This window comes from Moschus berezovskii, chromosome 13 (assembly GCF_049115385.1).
Source record: "Moschus berezovskii isolate FMDL1 chromosome 13, NW_MosBer_1.0, whole genome shotgun sequence".
Taxonomy (NCBI): Eukaryota; Metazoa; Chordata; class Mammalia; order Artiodactyla; family Moschidae; genus Moschus; species Moschus berezovskii.
Window position 1 is genome coordinate 58,340,232 of NC_142472.1, and position 24,836 is coordinate 58,365,067.

Consider the following 24,836-nt stretch of genomic DNA (forward strand, 5'->3'; position numbering starts at 1 on the left):
TTTGGAGAAGCCCACAAACCCTTTTTTGTCCCCTTTTGTAAAATAATTTATGTTCATTATGTAAAATTTAGGAAATATCACAAATATAATAATGTTATTCTATAGACACAGTTGTAAATATTATGGTGTATGTTCTTCTAAAATAAGATTATATTATACAGAGCTTTGTGTATTTTACTTTTTCATTAGTCTTTTACTGTATTATCTTTAGTAGCAACATAGCACACCATTGAATATATGTGCAATAATTTATTGAATGGTCCTCACTTGTGTTACACATTTAAATTTTTTCCAGTTTTTGATTAATGTAAAAAATAAATAATCTTTATAGCGTAATAATTTTACACAGTCTTGATTTCTTTAGGATAAATTTGCTATTGGCCCGTATCACTGTTGGAAACACAAAACTCAAACAAACACATTTTTATTTTGATAGGATTTATAAAATCGGTTGCTAATCATATGACCACTTTTTCTCCTTGGATATATTAGTCATTCTTATTTCTTTTGTAAATTGTGTGTTTTTAATCTTTGCCTACTTTTCTAGACTATTTGTCTTCATCTCATTGGCTCGTTAGTATGTCATGGCATTGTGTGTTAATTAGGCTGCAGGTAGTTTTCCAACAGTTGTAGTTTAGCCCTTTTCATTTTGTTTATGATGCCCTTTACATGTGATAGTTTTGTTATCTCACTAAGTTTGTCACTGGTCTCTTCAAGGTTTTTGCCTTTGGAGTCTTGCTTATGAAATCCCATTGTACTGCAGGTCAATGTAAATATTTACTTATGTCAGTATTGTTTAATCTGTTGCCCGTGTATCTTCCTAAATTCTTTTATAAAAGATGATTCTTGGTTCTGCCCCAGATTGACTAAACGAGAATCTTCACAGTGAGGCCCAGGAATCTGTAGTTTTAATAAACTCCCCTGATAATTTTGCTTGTTGAGGTTTGATATTCCGTGGCCCTTGGTTTTATTCTTTTGTGTTTGTTTTCATCCTTTTGGAATATCTTTGGTGTAAGATGTGAGATAGGGATCTCACTCTGCTTTTATTTTTAAAAAATGTCTATTGAGCTATTCCAGTATATTCAGTGTAACAATATATTGAAAAATCCTTTTTCTGTTTACTTGAAATGTTACCTTTTTCCTATACTAAATTCTTAATTTGGTCTTTTTGTTGTTTATTCCAGTACCAATACTATACAATAGTACTGGTATTATGTGATTTTAATTATTGTAGTTTCTTAACATTTTAATGTAATGAATTATTTAAACATACTTTTGTAATATTTTAAACATCTCCATTACAGCGTGAAATAACTAAGAAGCTGGGCAACCCCAAACAGCCTACAAATCCTTTTCTGGAAATGATCAAGTTTCTCTTGGAAAGGATAGCACCTGTGCACATAGATACTGAGTCTATCAGGTATTTAATGAAAATATTGAATTTTCATTACCATTAATTCATTCATGCTTTAGTAGTCATTATTGAGTATCTGCTATATGTAAGGCACTAATCTATATAGATTTATGTGTGTACATAATGGCTATATACTCATTTGAATATCTCTATGTATTTAGTATTTCATTTTATTTCTTTTAATTTTAGGTACTCTTTTTGGATGAGGATTGTCAATACAAGCCTAATTTTTATCTGTAAACAGTATACTGATTAGTTAGCTCGCATAGGTTAACTGATAGAAACAAGTTGCAGTTCTACCTTCTGGAAAAGAAAATAAAGTGATTATGTTATAAAACAACATATGATGCATTTTCACAGGTATCTGAGAACTAAAAATGTTATTTTTAAGACAGCCTTCATTTAAAGTTTCAGGTTTGATATCACCTGACTTTGACATCTTGGAAAATACTTTATTTTTATGTCTGTACTTGCTTTTGTAAAACGTGGGAAGAGCTCTTTTCGTATTTATTTGTGGCCATGCCATACAGCATGATGCCAGGGATTGAACCTGTGCCCCTTGCGTTGGAGTGTGGAGCCATTCAACCATTAGACTGCCAGTGAAGTTCCCCCCACCTTTTTTTGTCTGTTTGTTTTAAACTTTTCCTGAAATGTTTCAACCAGTTGAAAAAAGGAATATTTATAAAATATTTTTAGTGACCAGTAGTACCTTTCAGAGGTATATTAGAATCTAAAATAACTACTAATGGTACAGTCTGTCCTCAGTAAAGCCCTTTTGGGGATTTTTTTGGAGGGAGGGCATAAGGTATCGCTTTTGGCTTGTAACACTCTGTAGTGGAGGAGGACACTACGTTGGATGCCTGTTTTTCATTTTGGACTCCTCTTGCCTTGTTTTTCATGAGGATAGTGTTCTTCAGTTTCAGAAATAAAAGGAAGCAAAACAAAAACCGGAATCCTTTATATTATTACAAGGAAAAATCTGAATTAGACTGAAATTCATTAATTAAATAATCTGATGCCGTCTATATTTAAAACAATGCTAGTTAGGTATTGGTAAAGCATACTTTATGCTTTTCATTAATCTTCTGTCTAGTAGTGGAATAAGAGTTTTAATCAAGAGATTTTATTATAGTTGCATAAAATTGATGCAGATAGTGTTCAAAGGATTAAAAGAATTTCTCTGAGAGGGTAGTATTTGACCTGAGAGGAAGAATGGGTAAGATTTTATTTCTACAGAAATGGGAGGAGAATTCTAGGTGTTGAGTTTTTATATAAGCCAAGCTAACTGGATAGGAAGGAATAAGGATATTTAGAAAATGATTGCCATCTATTTAAGTTACTCTGTGGAGAAATGTAAAAGTGTTATGAAGTGAAGTGAAGTCGCTCAGTCATGTCCGACTCTTTGCTGCGACCCCGTGGACTGTAGCCTACCAGGCTCCTCCGTCTGTGGGATTCTCCAGGCAAGAGTACTGGTGTGGGGTGCCATTTCCTTCTCCAGGGATATTCCCAACCCAGGGGTCGAACCTGGGTCTCCCGCATTGGAGGTAGGCGCTTTAACCTCTGAGCCCCCGGGTGATCCTCAAAAAGCATTTGGGGTCAGATTGTGGAAAGCCTTTAGGATCTGACTTTAGAGCTTTTACTTTGGTCTGTTGAGAAGCAGGAGTGATTAATGATGAACAGGAGGAGGGAAATAGAAGAGCGCCTACTAAGGTGTTTTTATAATTTTCTTTAGATGACGGTAGTTAGATGGAAACGAAAGAATATATTTGAGGAAGGTTTAAAGAGAACAACCTTAGAAACAGATCCTCTTACTGGAAATGGGGAATAAAATGGAGGAGGAGTCAGAAGTGTATGGGGTCAAATCCAGATGATGGAGAGAACAGTAGTACCTTGCAAAGAATGAAGGGAGCTGGTGAGAAAGGATATGCTTCTTGTTTGGGCATGACAAACATTTTTTTAAATCAAATTACAGAAAGATAAAACCAGGTTATTGCAGTATTTTTGCAAGTTAAGATAAAGTTTTCAGAAGTAATGCATTTTATGAAAAAAAGACTGAGGACCAAAGCACGTCTTTGTAGGTTGGTAATACATAAGATATGTTCAGTTATAACTAATAATAACAGGTAATAGCCATTAGTGCTTATAATACGCACTCTTTGTTTTATGTGTTTTAACTCATTTACCTCTTTATAAGGCAAAAAATATTATTATTCCCAGTTTACAGGTAAGGAACAGTGAGCTCCACTGATGTTAGAGTAACTTTCCTACCGCTGGGAAGTAGCTCATGGCATTTAAACCGAGGAAGTCTGGCTCCAGCGCCTTCTTGGTTTACCCATCACACTGCAGAAAGGTTCCACTCTCTTCTCCACCAGTAGTCATGGAGTGTCCAATTCACCCAACTTTTCCTAATAGTGGCTGTTACCCTTTTCAGTCTTTGCCATTTTATAGGTGAATGATGTTGTTATTTAGTTGCTAAGTCATTTCCAACTGTTTGCGACCCTGTGGACTGCAGCACACCAGTCTTCCCTGTCCTTCACTATCTCCTGGAGCTTTCTCAAACTCATGTCCATTGAGTTGGTGATGCCATCTAACTATCTCGTCCTCTGCCACCCCCTTCTCCTCCTGCCCTCAATCTTTACCAGCATCAGAATCTTTGCCAGTGAGTCAGCTCTTTGCATCAGATTGCCAAAGTATTGAAGCTTCAGCTTCAGCATTAGTCTTTCCAATGAATATTCAGGGTTGATCTCTTTTAGGATTTACTGGTTTGATCTCCTTGCTGTCCAAGGGACTCTAAGAGTCTTCTCCAACACCACAATTCGAAAGCATCAGTTCTTTGGCGCTCAGCCTTCTTTATGGTTCAGCTCTTGCATCTGTACGTGACTACTGGAAAAACCACCATAGCTTTGACTATACAGACCTTTGTTGGCAAAGTGATGTCTCTGCTTTTTAAAACACTGTCTAGGCTTGTCATAACTTTTCTTCTAAGGAGCATGTGTCTTAATTTTATGGCTGCAGTGAATGGTGGCACTGTTTAAAGTTGAATGTTTCTTCCCCATATGTTTCTTGGCTAATTGCTTTTCTTCTTCTTTTTCTGTAAGTGGCTTAGAGGAATTGTCATTTTTATTGATTATATGTATGCTTTATAAAATAAGGCTATTAACACCGTTTGATTGCCTTTTAAATTTGTGCTTGACATTAATAAATACTAAATTTATATGATCTATCATTTGCTTCCTTTATTATTTCTTTCTGCCTTTCTTTCTGGTATCATATTAGGTGGCTGTGTTTTTTACATTTAGGTTTTAATTGTTCTGGAATCCATTTCATTGTAAGGTGGAGATAAGAGATCCATCCTTTTTTAAAAGCCTAGTAGCTAGTTGTATCAAACCATTTATTGAAAAGTTGGTTCCTTCCTATTTTATTTGAGACATACCCTTATTGTAGGATAAATTCTTAACAATATTTAGGGTCTTACTGGATTTTTTTCCTTTGTTTCTTTGTATTTTAAGGCTTTTATGATAAAATTTTAAATTTCGTTTAGAAAGTTCTTTCATCCCTCCTCCCTTAATATTTACTAGCTGTTCTCAAACATTACTTAATGTTTCCAGACAAGTTATAGAATGCATGTGTTCAATCTTATCCCATACCAAGTTATGTTCGTGTAAGATATTTTTAGATGTAGTGGCAAATGCTATTTGTGTAATACTGTTTCCATCTTATGAAAATACTTGTCTTGATTTTTTTCAAGTCTCTTTGCTCCCTTTATATAATTTTAGAAGTTATATACAGATTCTGTGCTTTTAAAACTTTTTATTCCTAGTTATTTTATACACTTTGACTTGTTGTTATAAATAGATTTCTTCCACCTCTCACCCCTGTATTTTTAAGGTGGCTTTGGCTAATACAGAATAGCTCTGTCGATTTTAGTGTTGTTGGTGTCACCTCACTGAACTCTTAGTATTTTGTAATAGTTTTTCAGTTGATTTTTGATTTTCCAGGTTGATGCTTTTTATCACTGGCTCTTATTCTGTGGTTATTAGCTCAATTGTACATGACTTAGCAACTAAACAACAGCAGTACCACCTCTACAGGAATGCCTTTCCTCACTACCCTCGCTAACCAACCTCACTTCTTGTCCTGGCCTTCTCTCCAGTCCTTATTGTTTCCTGATTATCTTTTTTAATGTATTTATTTATTTATTTTTGGCCTTTGGCCTTCCCTCACTAGACTGAGAGCTTCCTGCTCTTAGTCATGGAAGAAAGAAATGAATTTCATTTTGGATATATGGCATTTTTCATTCCTTTGGTATATTTAGGTAAAGGAAACCTTGGAACTGATGAAAATTTGGGAAGAGAATTCAGGCTGAAGATTTTTATTTGGAATAGTTGGAGCTATTAAGTTAAGTAGGGAAAATGGGCAGAACAGGACAGAAAACATCCTCAGTGATTTTAACTGTTACTGCTGCTGCTGCTAAGTCACTTCAGTCGTGTCCGACTCCATGTGACCGCATAGACGGAAGCCCACCAGGCTCCCCCATCCTTGGGATTCTCTAGGCAAGAACACCGGAGTGGGTTGCCATTTCCTTCTCCACTGTGTGAAAGTGAAAAGTGAAAGTGAAGTCGCTCAGTCGTGTCCGACCCTTAGCGACCCCATGGACTGCAGCCTACCAGACTGCTCCATCCATGGGATTTTCTAGGCAGGAGTACTGGAGTGGCTTGCCATTGCCTTCTCTGTTTAACTGTTAAGGGAATGATAAATTTAAGAGGATATTGCAAGGAAGACAGATGTATTTGACTCATATCTTGACCTTAGATTTGAGTATATATTTTTTAGAAACATAAATCTACTAAGCGTTTTAAAAAACATTGAATAATTGAATTTTCTTTTATTTTGATGTATATTAGGTCTCTGACTTGATGTTTACTTGTTTTTTGTAGTAAAACATACCTATCAAAGTGAATGAGTATTTTGGATAATTGACAGTACATTTCAAATGATTATTTTAAAATCACATAAGCTTGTTTTTAGAAGAAAACTTTAAAATACTGTATTTCCTTTGTGATCTGTTCTAAGTATTCTTGTGAGGATTTATTGTATGTTTGTTGTATGACATTTTTACACCTGTCAGAAGCAGTCCTTTCTGGCTTTCATAACAGTGCTGGACACAATAATATTTGCTAGGTTGTTTGAAAGTGCTTTATGTTACCATTTATCCTTTATTTCAGTATATGTTGTTCTACGTATTGGAGCCATAATGAACGTTAGATAATTGGAAAACATCTCTTATCATTCACATGTTTGGACCTAAACTTCACACAGCAAATATAAAAATGAAAATACAGCGTTAATAAACAGGAAGTCAGATAACATTTTGATCTCATTTGAATGAACACGGGGAAATATCGTTTCGAAAAGAAACATCTCAAAAAATTTATTACAACTTTTTGTTTTGCCATAATGGTTGGGAAACAGCTGCATCAGATTTGTGTGTGGTTTAGTTGTGGTCTGCACAGAAAATGCTCAGCCTTATTTTTCTTAAACATTGCTAATAAAAAGTTGGAAAAATGGAAAAAAAAATTTTTTTATCATACTTTAGTGCTCTTATAAAGCAAGTGAACAAATCAATAGATGGAACAGCAGATGATGAAGATGAGGGTGTTCCAACTGATCAAGCCATCAGGGCAGGTCTTGAACTGCTTAAGGTAAATATGCTTACATTGAAATTTAGGCACTTAAGTGCTTAAGGAGATAACTGTTACTTATATAGTTTGTACATTTTAGTCTTTAGATTTGCTTTTCTAGGTTAATAGAATCTAAAGTAAAATTTTCTTAATTACTTTTAGGTAATTTTGAAATTGTGTATTTATTCTAACATGTAAGCTAAATATTAATATTTTTATGTTTAAATTATATAATATAGTCTAGTGTTAATTATATTAAGGATTTTCATTAGTGTGCAAAGAACTTGCTAACCCTACCACAGAAAGCACCAAAATTTTAAAGTCCATTTTATATGTTATTTTGTTAGCTAAAATATACCGTTGCCTTTTACTTATTTTAAAAATATCAATTAATTGCTGATAACTTAGAGCACATAAAATCATAAAGAAGAAAACATTGAGAAGCCTATCATTCATAAATATTTCTTTTGTTTCCTTTTAATCTAAAGAAAAATATACTCTTTGGTACAGTTGAAATGAGACTGAATATACAATTTTATATCTTGACTTTTCCCATAATAAATTATAAGCATTTCTCAATGTTTTTTAAGATATTGTTTTTAAGAGTGTCATAAAGCAGGTCTGAGTTTTTTTTTTCCTGTCATTTATTAGATATTTGCTCTAAGTTAATTGCTTTTGCTTCTTCATGTGTAGTGGAGGTAGAAATAATACTTATGTCACAGGGATTAAATTAAACCATGTACTTAATGTTCTAGCAGGCATTTATTTTGAAAGAGTGATTGTAATGGAGGGTCTAATTTGATTTCCTTCAGATCGCTATACCCAGTTTTACTAGGTCTGTTTATTAAAAATTTCATCCATTTTCAGTCATTTTCTGTTGTCTTTATAATCTATTATACTCTGCCTTAAATTCTTAGATGTGGTAAGGTATGTTTATTGCTTTATTTTTTCTTTAGTCCTGTGTTGGTTGATTATTGTAACCTTACAATTTTATTGTTTGATGTTTTACCCTCTTCCCTAGATTCCTTTTTTCCAAAAATGTTTTTCTAATGACCTTTATTTAGAATAATAGAGGTATTTTGTTAAATTATCTTCTCATTTTCCTTTTCTCCTACCTTGAGTTTCTTCCACCCCTCCTCACCAAACATTAACCAAATCTAGATTATTTTGAGGATTATGTTAGTGTGTTGTTTAATTTTGAAGATAATTGTTTCTTTAGATTGTACAGTCTTCCTGCACAAGAATGTTTCTGTTATATATTTGAGTAAATCTTAAATTTTACTTATAGTGCTCTCATTTATTTTTAGCATAATTTATTTGTGTTTTTTTACTTTGATTAGTAGCATTTCTAGTGTGTAACATTTTGGATTTATAAAGATGAAAAGCATTTATAGATCATTTTTATGATCATTTTTTAGGTACTCTCATTTACACATCCTATCTCATTTCATTCTGCTGAAACATTTGAGTCTCTCCTGGCTTGTCTGAAAATGGATGATGAAAAAGTAGCGGAAGCTGCACTCCAAATTTTCAAAAACACAGGAGGCAAAATTGAAGAAGATTTCCCACACATCAGATCGTGAGTTGAGTTTTTTTCTGATAAATATTCTAGAAAATGAAAAATATCTTGCTGTTTCTTGATTTACATAATAATTGGAGTCAGTTTTAAGTTTTGAGGAAATAAAGTCTGGGTTTTATCTTAAGTCTAAATTATTGAGAGTCTTTATTTCCTGGGAGAAGGCACTGATTGGTATTTTAGAAGATTCATGAAAATGTAATATGGACCATGGCATTTCCTTTTGAAGCATCAATTTTGCTTGAAGATTTTAATGAAAACAGTTTTATAGCAAAAGAGTTCCTTGGCGTATTATGGCATAGGATAAACAATTAATGTGAATTTAAGGTCCAGTGAGAAACTGCAAAGGAATTTCAGCAGGATTGTCCATAGCACTCTACTTTCTTCTGTTATTATGAGTACTGAATTGAAAATTTTAAGAAGTATTGTTTTACTTGACACAGGGAAGCAGAGAAGCATGGAATAATCATCCTAACAGCAGAATATTTTCTCTGTGTGTTTGTGTGTTCAAGTATTTCCAAAAGTTGGATATTATGATGTTATCCTGGAGATCTCTAATAGTGGTTGATTATGGTTCAGGATTCTATAATAGCTCAGAAAGAATACATCTTCATTCCTTATGAGTCCCTGCTTGCTTCTGTGTGTTCACCTCTCCATCCTGTTCCTGGAGAGCGTAGCTGATAGTTGGTCCTGATATTGCCATAGTCACTGGTGACTAGTTTCATCTCTAGCTCATTGCTTCTGGGCTAGTTAGGAGTGGTTGGGGTACTGTGTTTATTCATGTTGAAGTTCACTGTGGCTCTTTTCTCCAGAGAGAGACTTGGACAAAGCTAGCATTTTAGAGGCTCAGGTATAGGTTTTGTTATCCCTTTCTAGTCACATGAGCTTAATCAGCTCTAGAAACTATTGCTATATAGGAAAAGAACATTATTTAAATGATAATTGAAACATACCAGAATATTGTAACAATATACTTTTGGCAAGGGCAAGAAACTTTATTTTTTAGAACTGGCTTCTTAATTTTTAAGGGAGCCTGGACAACATGAATTTTCCTTGTAATGAAGCCGTGACTTTCTGGTCCAGATCAGAGATCAGAGTTTGGAGATACATGTATACACACACACTAAACGTATAAACTATGTGCAACTGTATACATGTACTATACTAAATGCCCAGTTATTTTATTATCTCATTTAAACTTTATAACAATTCAGTAAAGTGTCAGTCAGTCAGTCAGTCAGTTCAGTCGCTCAGTCGTGTCCGACTCTCCGCGACCCCATGAATCACAGCACGCCAGGCCTCCCTGTCCATCACCAACTCCCGGAGTACACTCAAACTCATGTCCACAGAGTCGGTGATGCCATCCAGCCATCTCATTCTCCGTCGTCCCCTTCTCCTCCCGCCCCCAACCTTTCCCAGCATCAGAGTCTTTTCCAGTGAGTCAACTCGTCTCATGAGGTGGCCAAAGTATTGGAGTTTCAGCTTTAGCATCAGTCCCTCCAATGAACATCCAGGATTGATCTCCTTTAGAATGGACTGGTTGGATCTCCTTGCAGTATAAGGGACTCTCAAGAGTCTTCTCCAACACCACAGTTCAAAAGCATCGATTCTTCGGCGATCAGCTTTCTTCACAGTCCAACTCTCACATCCATACATGACAACAGGAAAAACCATTGCCTTGACTAGACAGACCTTGGTTGCAAAGTAATGTCTCTGATTTTTAATATACTATCAAGGTTGGTCATAACTTTCCTTCCAAGGAGCAAGCGTCTTTTAATTTCATGGCTGCAATCAGCATCTGCAGTGATTCTGGAGCCCAAAAAAACAAAGTCTGACACTGTTTCCACTGTTTTTCCATCTATTTCCCATGAAGTGATGGGACCAGATGCCATGATCTTTGTTTTCTGAATGTTGAGCTTCAAGCCAACCTTTTCACTCTCCTCTTTCACTTTCATCAAGAGGCTTTTGAGTTCCTCTTCACTTTCTGCCATAAGGGTGGTGTCATCTGCATATCTGAGGTTATTGATATTTCTCCCAGCAATCTTGATTCCAGCTTGTGCTTCTTCCAGCCCAGCGTTCCTCATGATGTACTCTGCATATAAGTTAAATAAGCAAGGTGACAATATACAACCTTGACGTACACCTTTTCCTATTTGGAACCAGTCTGTTGTTCCATGTCCAGTTCTAACAGTTGCTTCCTGACCTGCATACAGGTTTCTCAAGAGGCAGGTCAGGTGGTCTGGGATTCCCATCTCTTTCAGAATGTTCCACAGTTTATTGTGATCGACACAGTCAAAGGCTTTGGCATAGTCAATGAAGCAGAAATAGATGTTTTTCTGAAACTCTCTTGCTTTCTCCATGATCCAGCGGATGTTGGCAATTTGATCTCTGGTGCCTCTGCCTTTTCTAAAACCTGCTTGAACATCTGGGAGTTCACGGTTTACATACTGCTGAAGCCTGGCTTGGAGAATTTTGAGCATGACTTTACTAGCGTGTGAGATGAGTGCAATTGTGCGGTAGTTTGAGCATTCTTTGGCATTGCCTTTCTTTGGGATTGGAATGAAGACTGACCTCTTCCAGTCCTGTGGCCACTGCTGAGTTTTCCAAATCTGCTGGCGTATTGAGTGCAACACTTTCACAGCATCATCTTTCAAGACTTGAAATAGCTCAACTGGAATTCCATCACCTCCACTAGCTTTGTTAGTAGTGATGCTTTCTAAGGCCCACTTGACTTCACATTCCAAGATGTCTGGCTCTAGGTGAGTGATCACGTTATCGTGACTATCTTGGTCGTGAAGATCTTTTTTGTACAGTTCTTCTGTGTATTCCTGCCACCTCTTCTTAATATCTTCTGCTTCTGTTAGGTCCATACCATTTCTGTCCTTTATCGAGCCCATCTTTGCATGAAATGTTCCCTTGGAATCTCTAATTTTCTTGAAGAGGTCTCTTGTTTTTCCTATTCTGTTGTTTTCCTCTATTTCTTTGCATTGATCACTGAGGAAGTCTTTCCTCTCCTTGCTATTCTTTGGAACTCTGCATTCAGATGCTTATATCTTTCCTTTTCTCCTTTGCTTTTCGCCTCTCTTCTTTTCACTTTGAGAACCCCATGAACAGTAACAAAGGGAAAAATGATAGGATACTGAATGAGGAATTTCGCCTCTCTTCTTTTCACCTTGAGAACCCCATGAACAGTAACAAAGGGAAAAATGATAGGATACTGAATGAGGAATTCCCCAGGTCGGTAGGTGCCCAGTATGCTACTGGAGCTCAGTGGAGAAATAACTATAGAAAGAATAAAGGGATGGAGCAAAAGCAAAACCAATACCCAGTTGTGGAGGTGACCAGTGATAGAAGCAAGGTCCGGTGCTGTAAAGAGCAATATTGCATAGGAACCTGGAATGTTAGGTCCATGAATCAAGGCAAATTGGAAGTGGTCAAACAGGAGATGGCAAGAGTGAACGTCGACATTCTAGGAATCAGTGAATTAAAATGACTGGAATGGGTGAATTTAACTCGGATGACCATTATGTCTACTGCTGTGGGCAGGAATCCCTTAGAAGAAATGGAGTAGCCATCATGGTCAACAAAAGAGTCCGAAATGCAGTACTTGGATGCAATCTTAAAAATGACAGGATGATTTCTGTTCGTTTCCAAGGCAAACCATTCAGTATTACAGTAATCCAGGCCTATGCCCCAACCAGTAATGCTGAAGAAGCCGAAGTTGAACGGTTCTATGAAGACCTACAAGACCTTTTAGAACTAACACCCAAAAAAGATGTCCTTTTCATGATAGGGGACTGGAATGCAAAAGTAGGAAGTCAAGAAACACCTGGAGTAACTGGCAAATTTGGCCTTGGAGCACGGAATGAAGCAGGGCAAAGGCTAATAGAGTTTTGTCAAGAGAATGCACTGGTCATAGCAAACACCCTCTTCCAACAACACAAGAGAAGACTCTACACATGGACATCACCAGATGGTCAACACCGAAATCAGATTGATTATATTCTTTGCAACCAAAGATGGAGAAGCTGTATACAGTTAGCGAAAACAAGACCAGGAGCTGACTGTGGCTCAGATCATGAACTCCTTATTGCGAAGTTCAGACTTAAATTGAAGAAAGTAGGGAAAACCACTAGACCATTCAGATATGACCTCAATCAAATCCCTTATGATTATACAGTGGAAGTGAGAAATAGATTTAAGGGACTAGATCTGATTGATAGAGTGCCTGATGAACTCTGGACGGAGGTTCGTGACATTGTACAGGAGACAGGGACCAAGACCATCCCCATGGAAAAGAAATGCAAAAGAGCGAAATGGCTGTCTGAGGAGGCCTTACAAATAGCTGTGAAAAGAAGAGAGGCGAAAAAAGCCTAATAGGCTATAATTATAAAAGAATTTCAGAAAATTACCCTCTAATAATAATAAGGGCCAGTAAAAGTTATGTTAAAGGGGATATTTCAAATATATATATATATATAAACCACGCAGGAATTCTAAATCTTTTTAATTGTTGCAGGCACAAGGGGGAAAGGAAAGCATTTAGATATAAAGCCAGGGTAACTAGTAGGAATGCTAAAACCTGATAAAAGATATCCCTCCAAAAGAAAACTGAGACAAATTTTATTGATATTGATGAAAATTGAATGCAAAAAGAGAATTTACTCTAGTGAAGCAAGAGTACACTATCTCCAAATGTTGGTTAATTCCAGGAATACAAAAAGGGTTACTATTAGAAGAAAACCTGATGTTCATGTTATAATTCATTATATAAATGAGTAGAAGGGAGAGGCCACACAATAGATCTTTTTGACAGATGCTGAAAGGGCTTCCAATAAAAAGGAAAATCAGTTTACTTACAGTTAAGTAAATAAAACAGGATTTTAATGCCTTCATATTTCTCAAACCAGTGAAAGTGAAGTCACTCAGTCTTATCTGACTCTTTGGGACCCCATGGACTGTAGCCTACCAGGCTCCTCTGTCCATGGAATATTCTAGGCAAGAGTACTGGAGTGCGTTGCCGTTTCCTTCTCCAAATATCTCAAACCAGTATCTACCACCATATGGTAAAAACAAGTATTCCCAGTAAAATCAGGAGCAGGATGAGGAAATACACTAACTCTGCCATGATTTAACATTGTTTTGAAAGCATTAGCCAATATAATTACATAAGAAAATAAAATTAAAAGGTGCAGTTGTTGGAAAAGAGGAAGCAAAGTTACCATATTTCTAAGAGAAAAATCCAAGAGAATCAACTGCAGAACTACTAAAAACAAGACGGCCATAATGAGTATCTAGAAATCCAAGGCTCTCTTTATATCCCACTAATAATCATTTAGAAAATATTATAGGAGTAAAAAAATCAGAAGATTTAAAAATCAAGTGTATGAGAAATTTACAACCCTGTACTATCCCTATAGTAGTGAGGAGTATAATATTTAACAAAAAAATTAGTCAGGAAAACTTAAATCACTGAATAAGTAACTGGCAAGCAGTTTTAAAAAGAAAAAATAATGTAGACTACTTACTTGATTTTACATATATTCTGGATGAGCCAGAGATTCTTTATTTAATAATCTAAGATTTTATTTAAAAACTTTTTAATCTATGATGATTATATATATATAATGAATTAGTAAAAGTATTAGTAACCAGTACTTTTTTTTCTTTTTAATTTTATCATTGAAGGATAATTGCTTTACAGAATTTTGTTGTTTTCTGTCAAACCTTAACATGAATCAGCCATAGGTATACATATATCATCTCCCTTTTGAACCTTCCTCCTGTCTCCCTCCCCATCCCACCCCTCTAGGTTCATACAGAGTCTCTGCTTGAGTTTCCTGAGCCATACAGCAAATTCCTGTTGGCTCTCTATTTTACATGTGGTAACGTAAGTTTCCATGTTACTCTTCCCATACAACTCACCCTCTCCTCCCCTCTCCCCATGTCCATAAGTCTCTTCTCTATGTCTGTTTCTCCATTGCTGCTCTGTAAATAAATTCTTCAGAACCATTTTTCTAGATTCCGTACATATGTGTTAGAATACAATATTTATCTTTCTCTTTCTGGCTCACTTCACTCTGTTTAATAGACTTTAGGTTCATCCACCTCATCGGAACTGACTCAAATGCGTTTCTTTTTATGGCTGAGGAATATTCCATTGTGTGTATGTACTACAACTTCTTTATCCGTTCATCTGTTGATGGGCATCTAGGTTGCTTCCATGTTCTAGCTATTGTAAATAGTGCTGCACTAAACAATGGGATATGTGTGTCTTTTCAGTTTTCGTTTCCTCAGGCTAATATGCCTAGAAGTGGGATTGCTGGGTAATATGATGGTTTTATTTCTAGTTTTTTAAGCAGTCTCCATACCATCTTCCACAGTGACTGCATCAATTTACATTCCCACCAACAGTGCAAGAGTGTTCCCTTTTCTCCACACCCTCTCGAGCATTTATTGTTTGTAGACTTTTTGATGATGGCCATTCTGATCGGTGTGAGGTGATGTATCATTGTGGTTTTGATTTGCATTTCTCTGATAATGAGTGATGTTGAGCATCTTTTCATGTGTTTATTAGCCATCTGTATGTCTTCTTTGGAGAAATGTCTGTTTAGGTCTTTTTCCCACTTTTTGATTGGGTTGTTTGTTTTTCTGACATAGAGTTGTATGAGCTGCTTGTATATTTTGGAAATTAATCCTTTGTCAGTTGTTTCATTTGCTCTTGTTTTCTCCCATTCAGAGGGTTGTCTTTTCACCTTGCTTACAGTTTCCTTTGCTATGCAAAAGCTTTTAAGTTTAATCAGGTCCCACTTGTTTACTTTTGTTTTTATTTCTTACTCTAGGAGGTGGGTCATAGAGGATCTTGCTTTGTTTTATGTCATCAAGTGTTCTGCCTATGTTTTCCCTCTAAGAGTTTTATAGTTTCTGGTCTTACGTTTAGATCTTTAATCCATTTTGAGTTTATCTTTGTGTATGGTGTTAGGAAATGTTCTAATTTCATTCTTTTACCTGTAGCTGTCCAGTTTTCCCAGCATCATTTATTGAAGGGACTGTCTTTGCCCCATTGTATATTCTTGCCTCCTTTGTAAAAAATAAGATATCCATAGGTGCATGGGTTTATTTCTGGGCTTTCTGTCTTGTTCCATTGGTTGATATTTCTGTTCTTGTGCCAGTACCATACTGTGTTGATGACGGTAGCTTTGTAGTATAATCTGAAGTCAGGAAAGTTGATTCCTCCTGCTTCTTCTTTCTCAAGACTGCTTTGGCTATTCGGGTCTTTTGTGTTTCCATATGAATTGCGAACTTTTTTGTTCCAGTTCTGTGAAAACTGCCATTGGTAATTTAATAGGGATCACATTGAATCTGTAGATTGCATTTGGTAGTACAGTCATTTTCACAATATTGATTCTTCCTACTCAGAAGCATGGAATATCTCTCGATCTGTTTATGTCGTCTCTGATTTCTTTCACTAGTGTCTTGTAATTTTCTGTCCCCTTAGGTAGTTTATTCCTAGATATTTAATTCTTTGTGTTGCAATGGTGAATGGGATTGATTCCTTAAATTCTCTTTCTGATTTTTCATTGTTAGTATATAGAAATGCAAGTGATTTCTGTGTATTAATTTTGTATTCTGCAACTTTGCTAAATTCACTGATTAGCTCTAGTAATTTTCTGATATTATCTTTAGGGTTTTCTTTGTACGGTATTGCATCTGCAAACACTGTGAGCTTTACTTCTTTTCCAATGTGGATTCCTTTTCTTTTTATTCTCTGATTGCTGTAGCTAGGACTTCCAGAACTATGTTGAGTAATAGTAGTGGAAGTGGACACCCTTGTCTTGTTCCCGATCTTAGGGGGAATGCTTTCAGTTTTTCACCATTGAGAATAATATTTGCTGTATGCTTATCATATATGGCCTTTACTATGTTGAGGTAGGTTCCTTCTATGCCCATTTTTGGAAGAGTTTTAATTATAAATGGGTGCTGAATTTTGTCAGAGGCTTTTTCTGCATCTATTGAGATTATCATATGGTTTTTATCTTTTAATTTGTTAATATGGTGTATCACATTGATTGATTTGCATGTATTGAAGAACCCTTTCATTCCTGGCATAAAACCAACTTGATCATGGTGTATGAGCGTTTTGATGTGTTGCTGAATTCTGTTTGCTAAAATTTTGTTGAGGATTTTTGCATGTAAGTTCATCAGTGATACTGACCTATAGATTTTTTTATGTGTGTTGTCTTTGACTGGTTTTGGTATCAGCGTGATGGTGGCCTCGGAGAATGAGTTTGAAAGTGTACCTTCCTCTAAATTTTTTGAAAGAGGTTTAGAAGGCAAGGTATTAGCTCTTGTCTACATGTTTGATAGAATTCTCCTGTGAAGCCATCTGGTTCTGGGCTTTTGATTTTGGGGAGATTTTTGTCACAGCTTCAATTTCAGTGCTTGTGATTGGGTTGTTCATAATTTTTATTTCTTCCTGGTTCAGTCTTGGAAGATTGATCTTTTCTAAGAATCTATTTTTTTCAGTTTATCTATTTTATTGCCATGCTGCTGCTGCTGCTAAGTCGCCTCAGTCGTGTCCAACTCTGTGTGACCCCATAGATGGCAGCCCACTAGGCTCCCCCGTCCCTGGGATTCTCCAGGCAAGAACACTGGAGTGGGTTGCCATTTCCTTCTCCAATGCATGAAAGTGAAAAGTGAAAGTGAAGTCGCTCAGTCGTGTCCAACTCTTAGTGACCCCATGGACTGCAGCCTACCAGGCTCCTCCATCCACGGGATTTTCCAGGCAAGAGTAATGGAGTGGGGTGCCATTTCCATATAGTTGTTCATAATAGTCTCTTATCATCCTTTGTATTTCTGCATTGTCTCTTGTAATCTCTCGTTTTTCACTTCTAATTTTGTTGATTTGATTCTTCTCTTTTTTCTTGAGTCTGGCGTAAGGTTTGTCACTTTTATCTTCACAAAAACCAACTTTTAGTGTTATTAATTTGTACTATTCTTTCTTTCATTTCTTTTTCATTTATTTCTGCTCTGATCTTTATGATTTCTTTCCTTCTACTAATTTTTTTTTTTTTTGTGGTTGTTGTTTTCTTTCCAGTTGTTTTAGATGTAAAGTTAGGTAGTGTATTGGATGCTTTTCTTGTTTCTTGAGGTAGAATTATATTGCTATAAACTTCCCTCTTAGAATTGCTTTTGCTGCATCCCATAGGTTTTGTATTGTTGTGTTTTCATTGTCATTTATTTCTAGTAATTTCTTCATTTCCCTTTTGATTTCTTCAATAACCTGTTGGTTATTTAGAAACGTTTTGTTTAATCTCCATGTGTTTATGTTTCTTACAGTTTTTTCCCTTGTAATTGATACCTAGTCGCATAGTGTTGTGTTCGGAGATGCTTGATACAATTTCAGTTTTCTTAAATTTAACTGAGTTTCGATTTGTGACTCATGATGTGGTCTGTCCTGGAGAATGTTGTTCCATGTGCATTTGAGAAGAAGGTTTATTCTTCTGCATTAGAATGAAATGTCATGAAGATATCAATGAGATCTGTCTCATCTAATGTATCATTTAAAACTTGTGTTTCCTTATTAATTTTCTGTCTTGATGACCTGTCCATTGGTGTGAGTGGGGTGTTAAAATCTCCTAATACTGTTGTGTTACTGTCAATTTGTCCTTTTATGTCTGTTAGTGTTTGTCTTGTACTGAGGTGCTTCTATGTTGGGTGCATAGATATTCACAATTGCTATGTCTTCCTCTTGGATTGATCCCTTGATCATTATGTAGTGTCCTTCCTTATCTCTTGTAAAATTATTTATTTTAAGGTCTATTTTGTCTGATATGAGGATTGCTACTCCAGCTTTCTTTTGCTTCCCGTTTGCATAGAATATATTTTTCTGTCCTCTCACTTTCAGTTCGTATATGTCTTGATGTCTAAAGTGGGTTTCTTGTAGATAGCATATATATGGGTCTTGTTTTTGTATCCATTCAGCCAGTCTGTTTCTCTTGGTTGGAGCGTTTAATCTATTTACATTTAAAGTAATTATTGATACATATGTTCTTATTGCCATTTTCTTAGTTGTTTGGGGTTGGTTTTGTAGATCTTTTTTCTTCTCTTGTATTTCTTGCCTATATAGGTCCCTTTAACGTTTGTTGTAAAACTGGTTTGGTGGTCCTGAAGAACTTTTGGTGGTTTTAAAGAGCTTTGTACTGTTATGTCCAATCCTTTTTTCTGTGATACTATTGGTATTTTAATTATCTGTTTGTAGGTGTTTATACTTTAGGTATATTTACCATTTCTCTGTAACAAGAAATACAAAATTTCCCTTCAATTGGTCACTTGTCTTTTTATTATATATTACTGTTATCTTTTCTGCGACTGCTCTTATTACAATGAATTATTTATCTCTGATTGGTTTTTAAATTGGAGCACTGAGTTGGGCAAGGAGAAGAATTCAGAAGTTACATCCACTTTGAAATAAATGCATAATAGTTGAACTAAGAGATCCTGCCTTATTCAGGACTTTAAGTTTTTATATAATGAGGTGATATGATACCATATGAATGTTCTTCCAGGTAGGTAGATGACCCATTCACTGCCTCTTTGAGAACTGTGGTCAAGTGTTGCTTTACTAGAGTGATCTTCTGTAGGCACCATATGTATAATTGTAACACTGTCACAAACTTAGGCCTGTTCCCTATTGCTGTCCTCTTTTTCTTCTTTCCCCCAACCTCTTTATAGGAGTTACCACAATTTAACATAACAGATGTTTTGCTAACTTAATGTGTTATCATTTGCCTTATCCCTAACATGCTGGTAGAATGAAGGCACCAATTTGGGACTTTAAATAGTGCCTGGCATTATAGCAAGTATTCAATTTGTATTGGTTAAATGATCAAATTTCCCCTCAAATAGATTGTTTGGGGACAGATTAAAAGATGAACTGGAAGATGAAGATACTTGAGAAAGAAGGAGCAATTTAAGTCCCATTATGGTGGTCTTACGTGTAAGGTAACAAAAGCTTAGCTAAAGTGATAGCAATGATAATAAAATAGAAAAAGCTAATGGAAATGACATTAAAAAGAAGAAATGGGTTGCCATTCTTGTTTGTATTTATAACAAATAAAAAGGAAAAATTATTTGTATTTTAATATAGATGTTTATAAAGCAAAATTATAGATGATTGAAAATAAGTGAGTAGATTCTGTGACTTTTGTTTCTTTTGTTCTTACAAAACATTACTTTAAAAATACAAGCATTAAAGCATCTAGTGGAAGTCATAATGAATTTTCTGGTTTATTGTTTTTCTGTGTTTTTTTTTTTTTAGAGCTTTGCTTCCTGTTTTACATCACAAATCTAAAAAAGGACCCCCCCGCCAAGCCAAATATGCTATTCATTGTATCCATGCGATATTTTCTAGTAAAGAAACCCAGTTTGCACAGATATTTGAGGTAAAAAGAAAAAATTTTTTTGTTTCATGTAATTGTTAAAAACATGTGAATGAGTTTATGGAATGTTCACGTTTGGAGATGTATCATTTTGTAGTTTTCCAAATTTGAATCAGTATAATCAATATTAATGATTGGTTAAAATTTGAAAATATCTGATGATTCAGCTTTTTAATGCTAGCTCATTCAGAAATCAAGCAGTTGTATAATAGTTTTGACGTTACTTTATATTAGGAAACTTTTTTCATTAGCAAGTAATTATATATAAAATAGTTACTCATAGTAGGTAATAGGTGATTATTCTATCAGTTTTCAGATTTTGGAAGTTAGATTTCTATATATGAAATACTACTGAAGTGTGTGGGGTTTTATACATGAATACTAATTTATAATTAATGTTAAATACATTTGTACTTTAATGACTGACCTAATTTCATATTAGATTAAAATGTGCCTTTTCCTTTGCAGGGCATGTGGTCCACACCCAAAGGTCCTTGATAGTTGGTGCTGTCCAAAACACCCATGGCAGTTTAGGTCCATGCCAGATGGTTTTGGACAGGACCAAATATCAATGACCTTTTGGTGTGGTCCAAATGTCTCTTGGGATGTTTTGAGCAGGACCAAATATGAACAAATATCAAGGACCTTTGTGTGTAGGCCAAATGTCTTATTGGGTGTATTGGGATAGGACCAAATACCTACTGTCTTTTCAGCATGTATTTTATTTTTTCTGTACTTTGAATTACCACTACCCTTTCTAAGTATGGCAATTTCACTGTAAGCCATAATAATCAGGGTCTAGCTTTAGCCTTCTAACTGCAAATAGAAGCTAAACAGAAAATTTATAAAAATCTTGTAGTTATAGTCTAGGAGCCTTGAATGAAGTCAAAACAATTTGGAAGTATGCTGAAACTAACCCACCATAAATACACAGACTTGCTCTCTATTTTAGAAGTATTTATGCTAATTTTGTCATATTTTCATGGTTTATTTTAAAGGCGGAGTAAAGGAGTAAGAAATGTTTTCTGTATCTATTAAATACTATAGATAGTCATAATATAATTTAAAAATTGAGGTGGAGGTATATTCTGTAGTTTTTTATTTTTTAATAAGAGGGTGACTTCAGTGGACTCGTTGATTTCTAGAAAGCTTTTTTTTCTTGAATAATCTTTTTGTTCTCTTCAATGATGATGAGGAGGAAAATGCTGATAATAGCTTGACTTTTTGGTTACTTTTAATATCTGTAACTTCATCTTTACAAGAACCTACCTGGTAATCCTCCTGTAACATAGAAGATTGGCTGACTTTCTGAGTAAAGGTTTCACAGACACATCTAACCTTTATCAGATTACTGTTAATCTAGAGCTGCTGCTGCTGCTGCTGCTGCTAAGTCACTTCAGTCATGTCCAACTCTGTGCTACCCCATAGATGGCAGCCCGCCAGGCTCCCCCGGCCCTGGGATTCTCCAGGCAAGAACACTGGAGTGGGTTACCGTTTCCTTCACCAATGCATGAAAGTGAAAAGTGAAAGTGAAGTCACTTAGTTGTGTCCAACTCTTAGCGACCCAATGGACTGCAGCCTACCAGGCTCCTCCGTCCATGGGTTTTTTCCAGGCAAGAGTACTGGAGTGGGGTGCCATTGCCTTCTCTGGTTAATCCAGAGACTGATCATTGATTTTGGTTTTTCAGAAATGATTTTAATATCTTATTGTGGAAAATTGTCATACAATATAATAAATGAATTGGAAAAAAGTAGACTATCAGTTATCTGTTTCTAATGTAAACAGGTTATCACTTAGATGTGCAGTGGAGGTATTGTGGGAAGTTATTGAGAACAGCAAGAAATACTGTCATTACTTTTGACTAAATGAAGCTTTTCATATAGCCCCAATGTGTTGGACAAGAACAGTTTTGTTTTGTTTTTTCAAGCCTAGAATGCTTGGTGTTCAGTATAGGAGGATACCTACACCTTTATCTCAACCCTATTTCCCCAGTCACCCAGTTTCTTTTCTCAGAGGCAGCCAGTGTTACCAGTTTCTAGTGTACTTTTCAGGAGATATTTTATTCTTATACGAGTAATATAAATAGAGAAAACACATCTTTTGTCCCCTTCCCCCTCTCCTTATGCCAATGATAGTGTGCTGTAGCCACTCTTCTGGTTATCTTATTTTAAAAATTGAACAATATATTTTAGGTATCAAGTTGTGTGAGTAAATAAGCAGTCTCCTTTTGTTATAGCAAAATGAATATTAAAATATTTTTATTTTACTATATGAATAATAAAATAGTTTTATTAGTTATGGTACTTAATATTTGATGCTATAAAAATCCACAAAAACACTTGTAACTATCCATAATGAAAGCTTATTTCTTGCTCATGATAAAAATCCATTTGGGTGTTTTGATTGCATTCTAATCAGTGTTTTAGCCACACAGACCCTTTTGACTAGTGGCTTCTCTTTCCTGGTGGCTCAGATGGTAAAGTGTCTGCCTGCAATTTGGGAGACCTGGGTTTGATCCCTGGGTCAGGAAGATCCCCTGGAGAAGGAAATGGCAATCCACTCCTGTACTCTTGCCTGGAAAATTCCATGGACAAAGGAGCCTGGGCTACAGTCCATGCAGTCACAAAGAGTTGTACACGACTGAGCAACTTTCAGCAGTTGCTGACATATTTATATATGCAATCATAAAATATGTGATATATGATTTTTCATATTGAAATGTTTCTTTACCTACCTCTAAAATATAATTTGGGAAAAACTGAAAATACTTAAATATGGTCAATAAAAGTTGTCAGTAAAAGTTAAATGTAACTTGAACCACTGCTTATACCATGTATTGGAACTTGTGTGGTTTTTAGCATTTGTAGATGAGACATGTGAACAGTTTATTTGCACGTTTATGGAGTTAATCATTTTCCTTTCCTCACTGTCAGCCTCTGCATAAGAGCCTAGATCCGAGCAACCTGGAGCATCTCATCACACCACTGGTGACTATTGGTCACATTGCTCTCCTTGCACCAGATCAGTTTGCTGCTCCTTTGAAATCTTTGGTAGCTACTTTCATTGTGAAGGATCTTCTGATGAATGATCGGGTAATTTATGTTTTCTAGATATATATTCTTCATAATGCTATCTTCTAAAATTTTATGCAACAAAGAGAGAAGTAGAATGATGTAAATAGCACTTCAGTTTGTTTGATTTGTTTTTAGCTTTTCCTGTCTTTTTCATCTTCATTATAAATGAAACAACGTTGAAACATCTCTTTAGTTGAGCACAGGGCTATGACCTGGAATGCTTTCCTTGGTAAATACAAGATATCACCGAATTCTGTCTATTTCAACTTCTTAGGGATGTAAGTTTTGTAATGACATCTATTTTTTAAAAATGTGAAGATTGACAGGTTAATTTGCAGTATGGTTGTCATGACAGTAGTTGTTGCATTTCATACATACAATAGAGAATTAAAAGATTCCTAAGGGAAAATACTGGGGGGGGAAATAGTGATTTTCTGTCTCCATTGTGTGAATATTTGGGGCAGGGCGGGTGTCTTGGAGAATTGACCCCTACAGTCATGTGGCGTTTTATGCATGTGTTTGTATTTTTAGATATACGTATGTGTAAAAAAGAATACTGTAAAACTAGGATTTTCAGAATGGTAAATGAGCGTTGGTTTCAGATTAAAGTTACCAGTTGCGTTAGCCCCTAACAAAAGTAGGCCTGTTCTATGATGCTTTGAGGCAAGCATTGACTTCTCTCTGGCTGTGAATGTTCTAGAATGCCTCTTCTTCCAACAGAAGATTGTTTTCTCTGTTGAGAATCTGTTTAGCATAGTCACCTTAATTAATGATCTAAGCTAGATGTTCTGGATAACTTGCTGCAACTTCTGCATCAGTACTTGCTGCTCCACCGTGTACTTCTGTGTCATAGAGATGGCTTCTTAAGTATTATGAACCAACCTCTGCCAGCCTCAGATTTTCCTTCTGGAGCCTCCTTAACAGCCTTGCTCTGGATCAGGCTTTGGCTTAAGGGAATGTTGGGCTGGTTTGATCTCCCCTCCAGTCCATTAAACTTTCTCCATATCAGCAATAAGTGTGTTTTGCTTTCTTGTCATTCACATTTTCACTGGAGTAGCACTTTTAATTTCCTTCAAGAACTTATCTTTCACATTCACAACTTGGCCCAAGAGGTTTAATTTTCAGCCAATCGTAGCTTTTGACATGCCTTCATCACTAGGCTTTATCATTTCTAGCTTTTGGTATGAAGTTGAGAGATGTGCAGTGCTTTGTTACACTTGAACATGTACAATCCATGATAGGTTTGCTAATTTTCCCAATTTCTTTGTTGTTGTATCTTAGGGAATAGGGTGGCCTGAGGAGAGAGGGAGAGATGGGGAAAAGGCCAGTCTGTAGAGCAGTCAGAACACACGTTTACTGATTAAGTTCATTGTGTTAATGGGTGTGATTCATGGCCCCTCAGAACAGTTACAATAGTACCATTAAAGATCTCTAGTCACTTATCACCATAACAAATGTAATAATAGTGAAATCATTTGGAATACGGCAAGAATTATGAAAATGTGACGGAGATATGAAGTGAGCAAATGCTGTTGGAAAAAATAGCACTGACAGATACTTGACATGAGCCTTCAATTTGTAGAAAATGCAGTATTTGTGAAGCCTATTGAGACAATTTTTGTGTGTATACAAAAAGTATGTCAGACAGT

The 24,836-nt window shown here is 35.7% G+C and overlaps 1 protein-coding gene across 7 annotated transcripts in view; it reads left to right on the plus strand.

The window, feature by feature from the left end:
* The window catches only part of PDS5B (PDS5 cohesin associated factor B), a 181,966-nt gene that overhangs the window by 106,144 nt on the left and 50,986 nt on the right, over nt 1-24,836 (plus strand). For all 7 annotated transcript variants that reach the window (XM_055426275.2, XM_055426276.2, XM_055426278.2 and 4 more), the window contains exons 17-21: nt 1,305-1,420; nt 7,011-7,116; nt 8,514-8,674; nt 19,992-20,115; nt 23,047-23,205. In XM_055426275.2, coding sequence (XP_055282250.1) covers nt 1,305-1,420; nt 7,011-7,116; nt 8,514-8,674; nt 19,992-20,115; nt 23,047-23,205 — 666 coding nt within the window. The remainder of the gene's footprint in view (nt 1-1,304; nt 1,421-7,010; nt 7,117-8,513; nt 8,675-19,991; nt 20,116-23,046; nt 23,206-24,836) is intronic.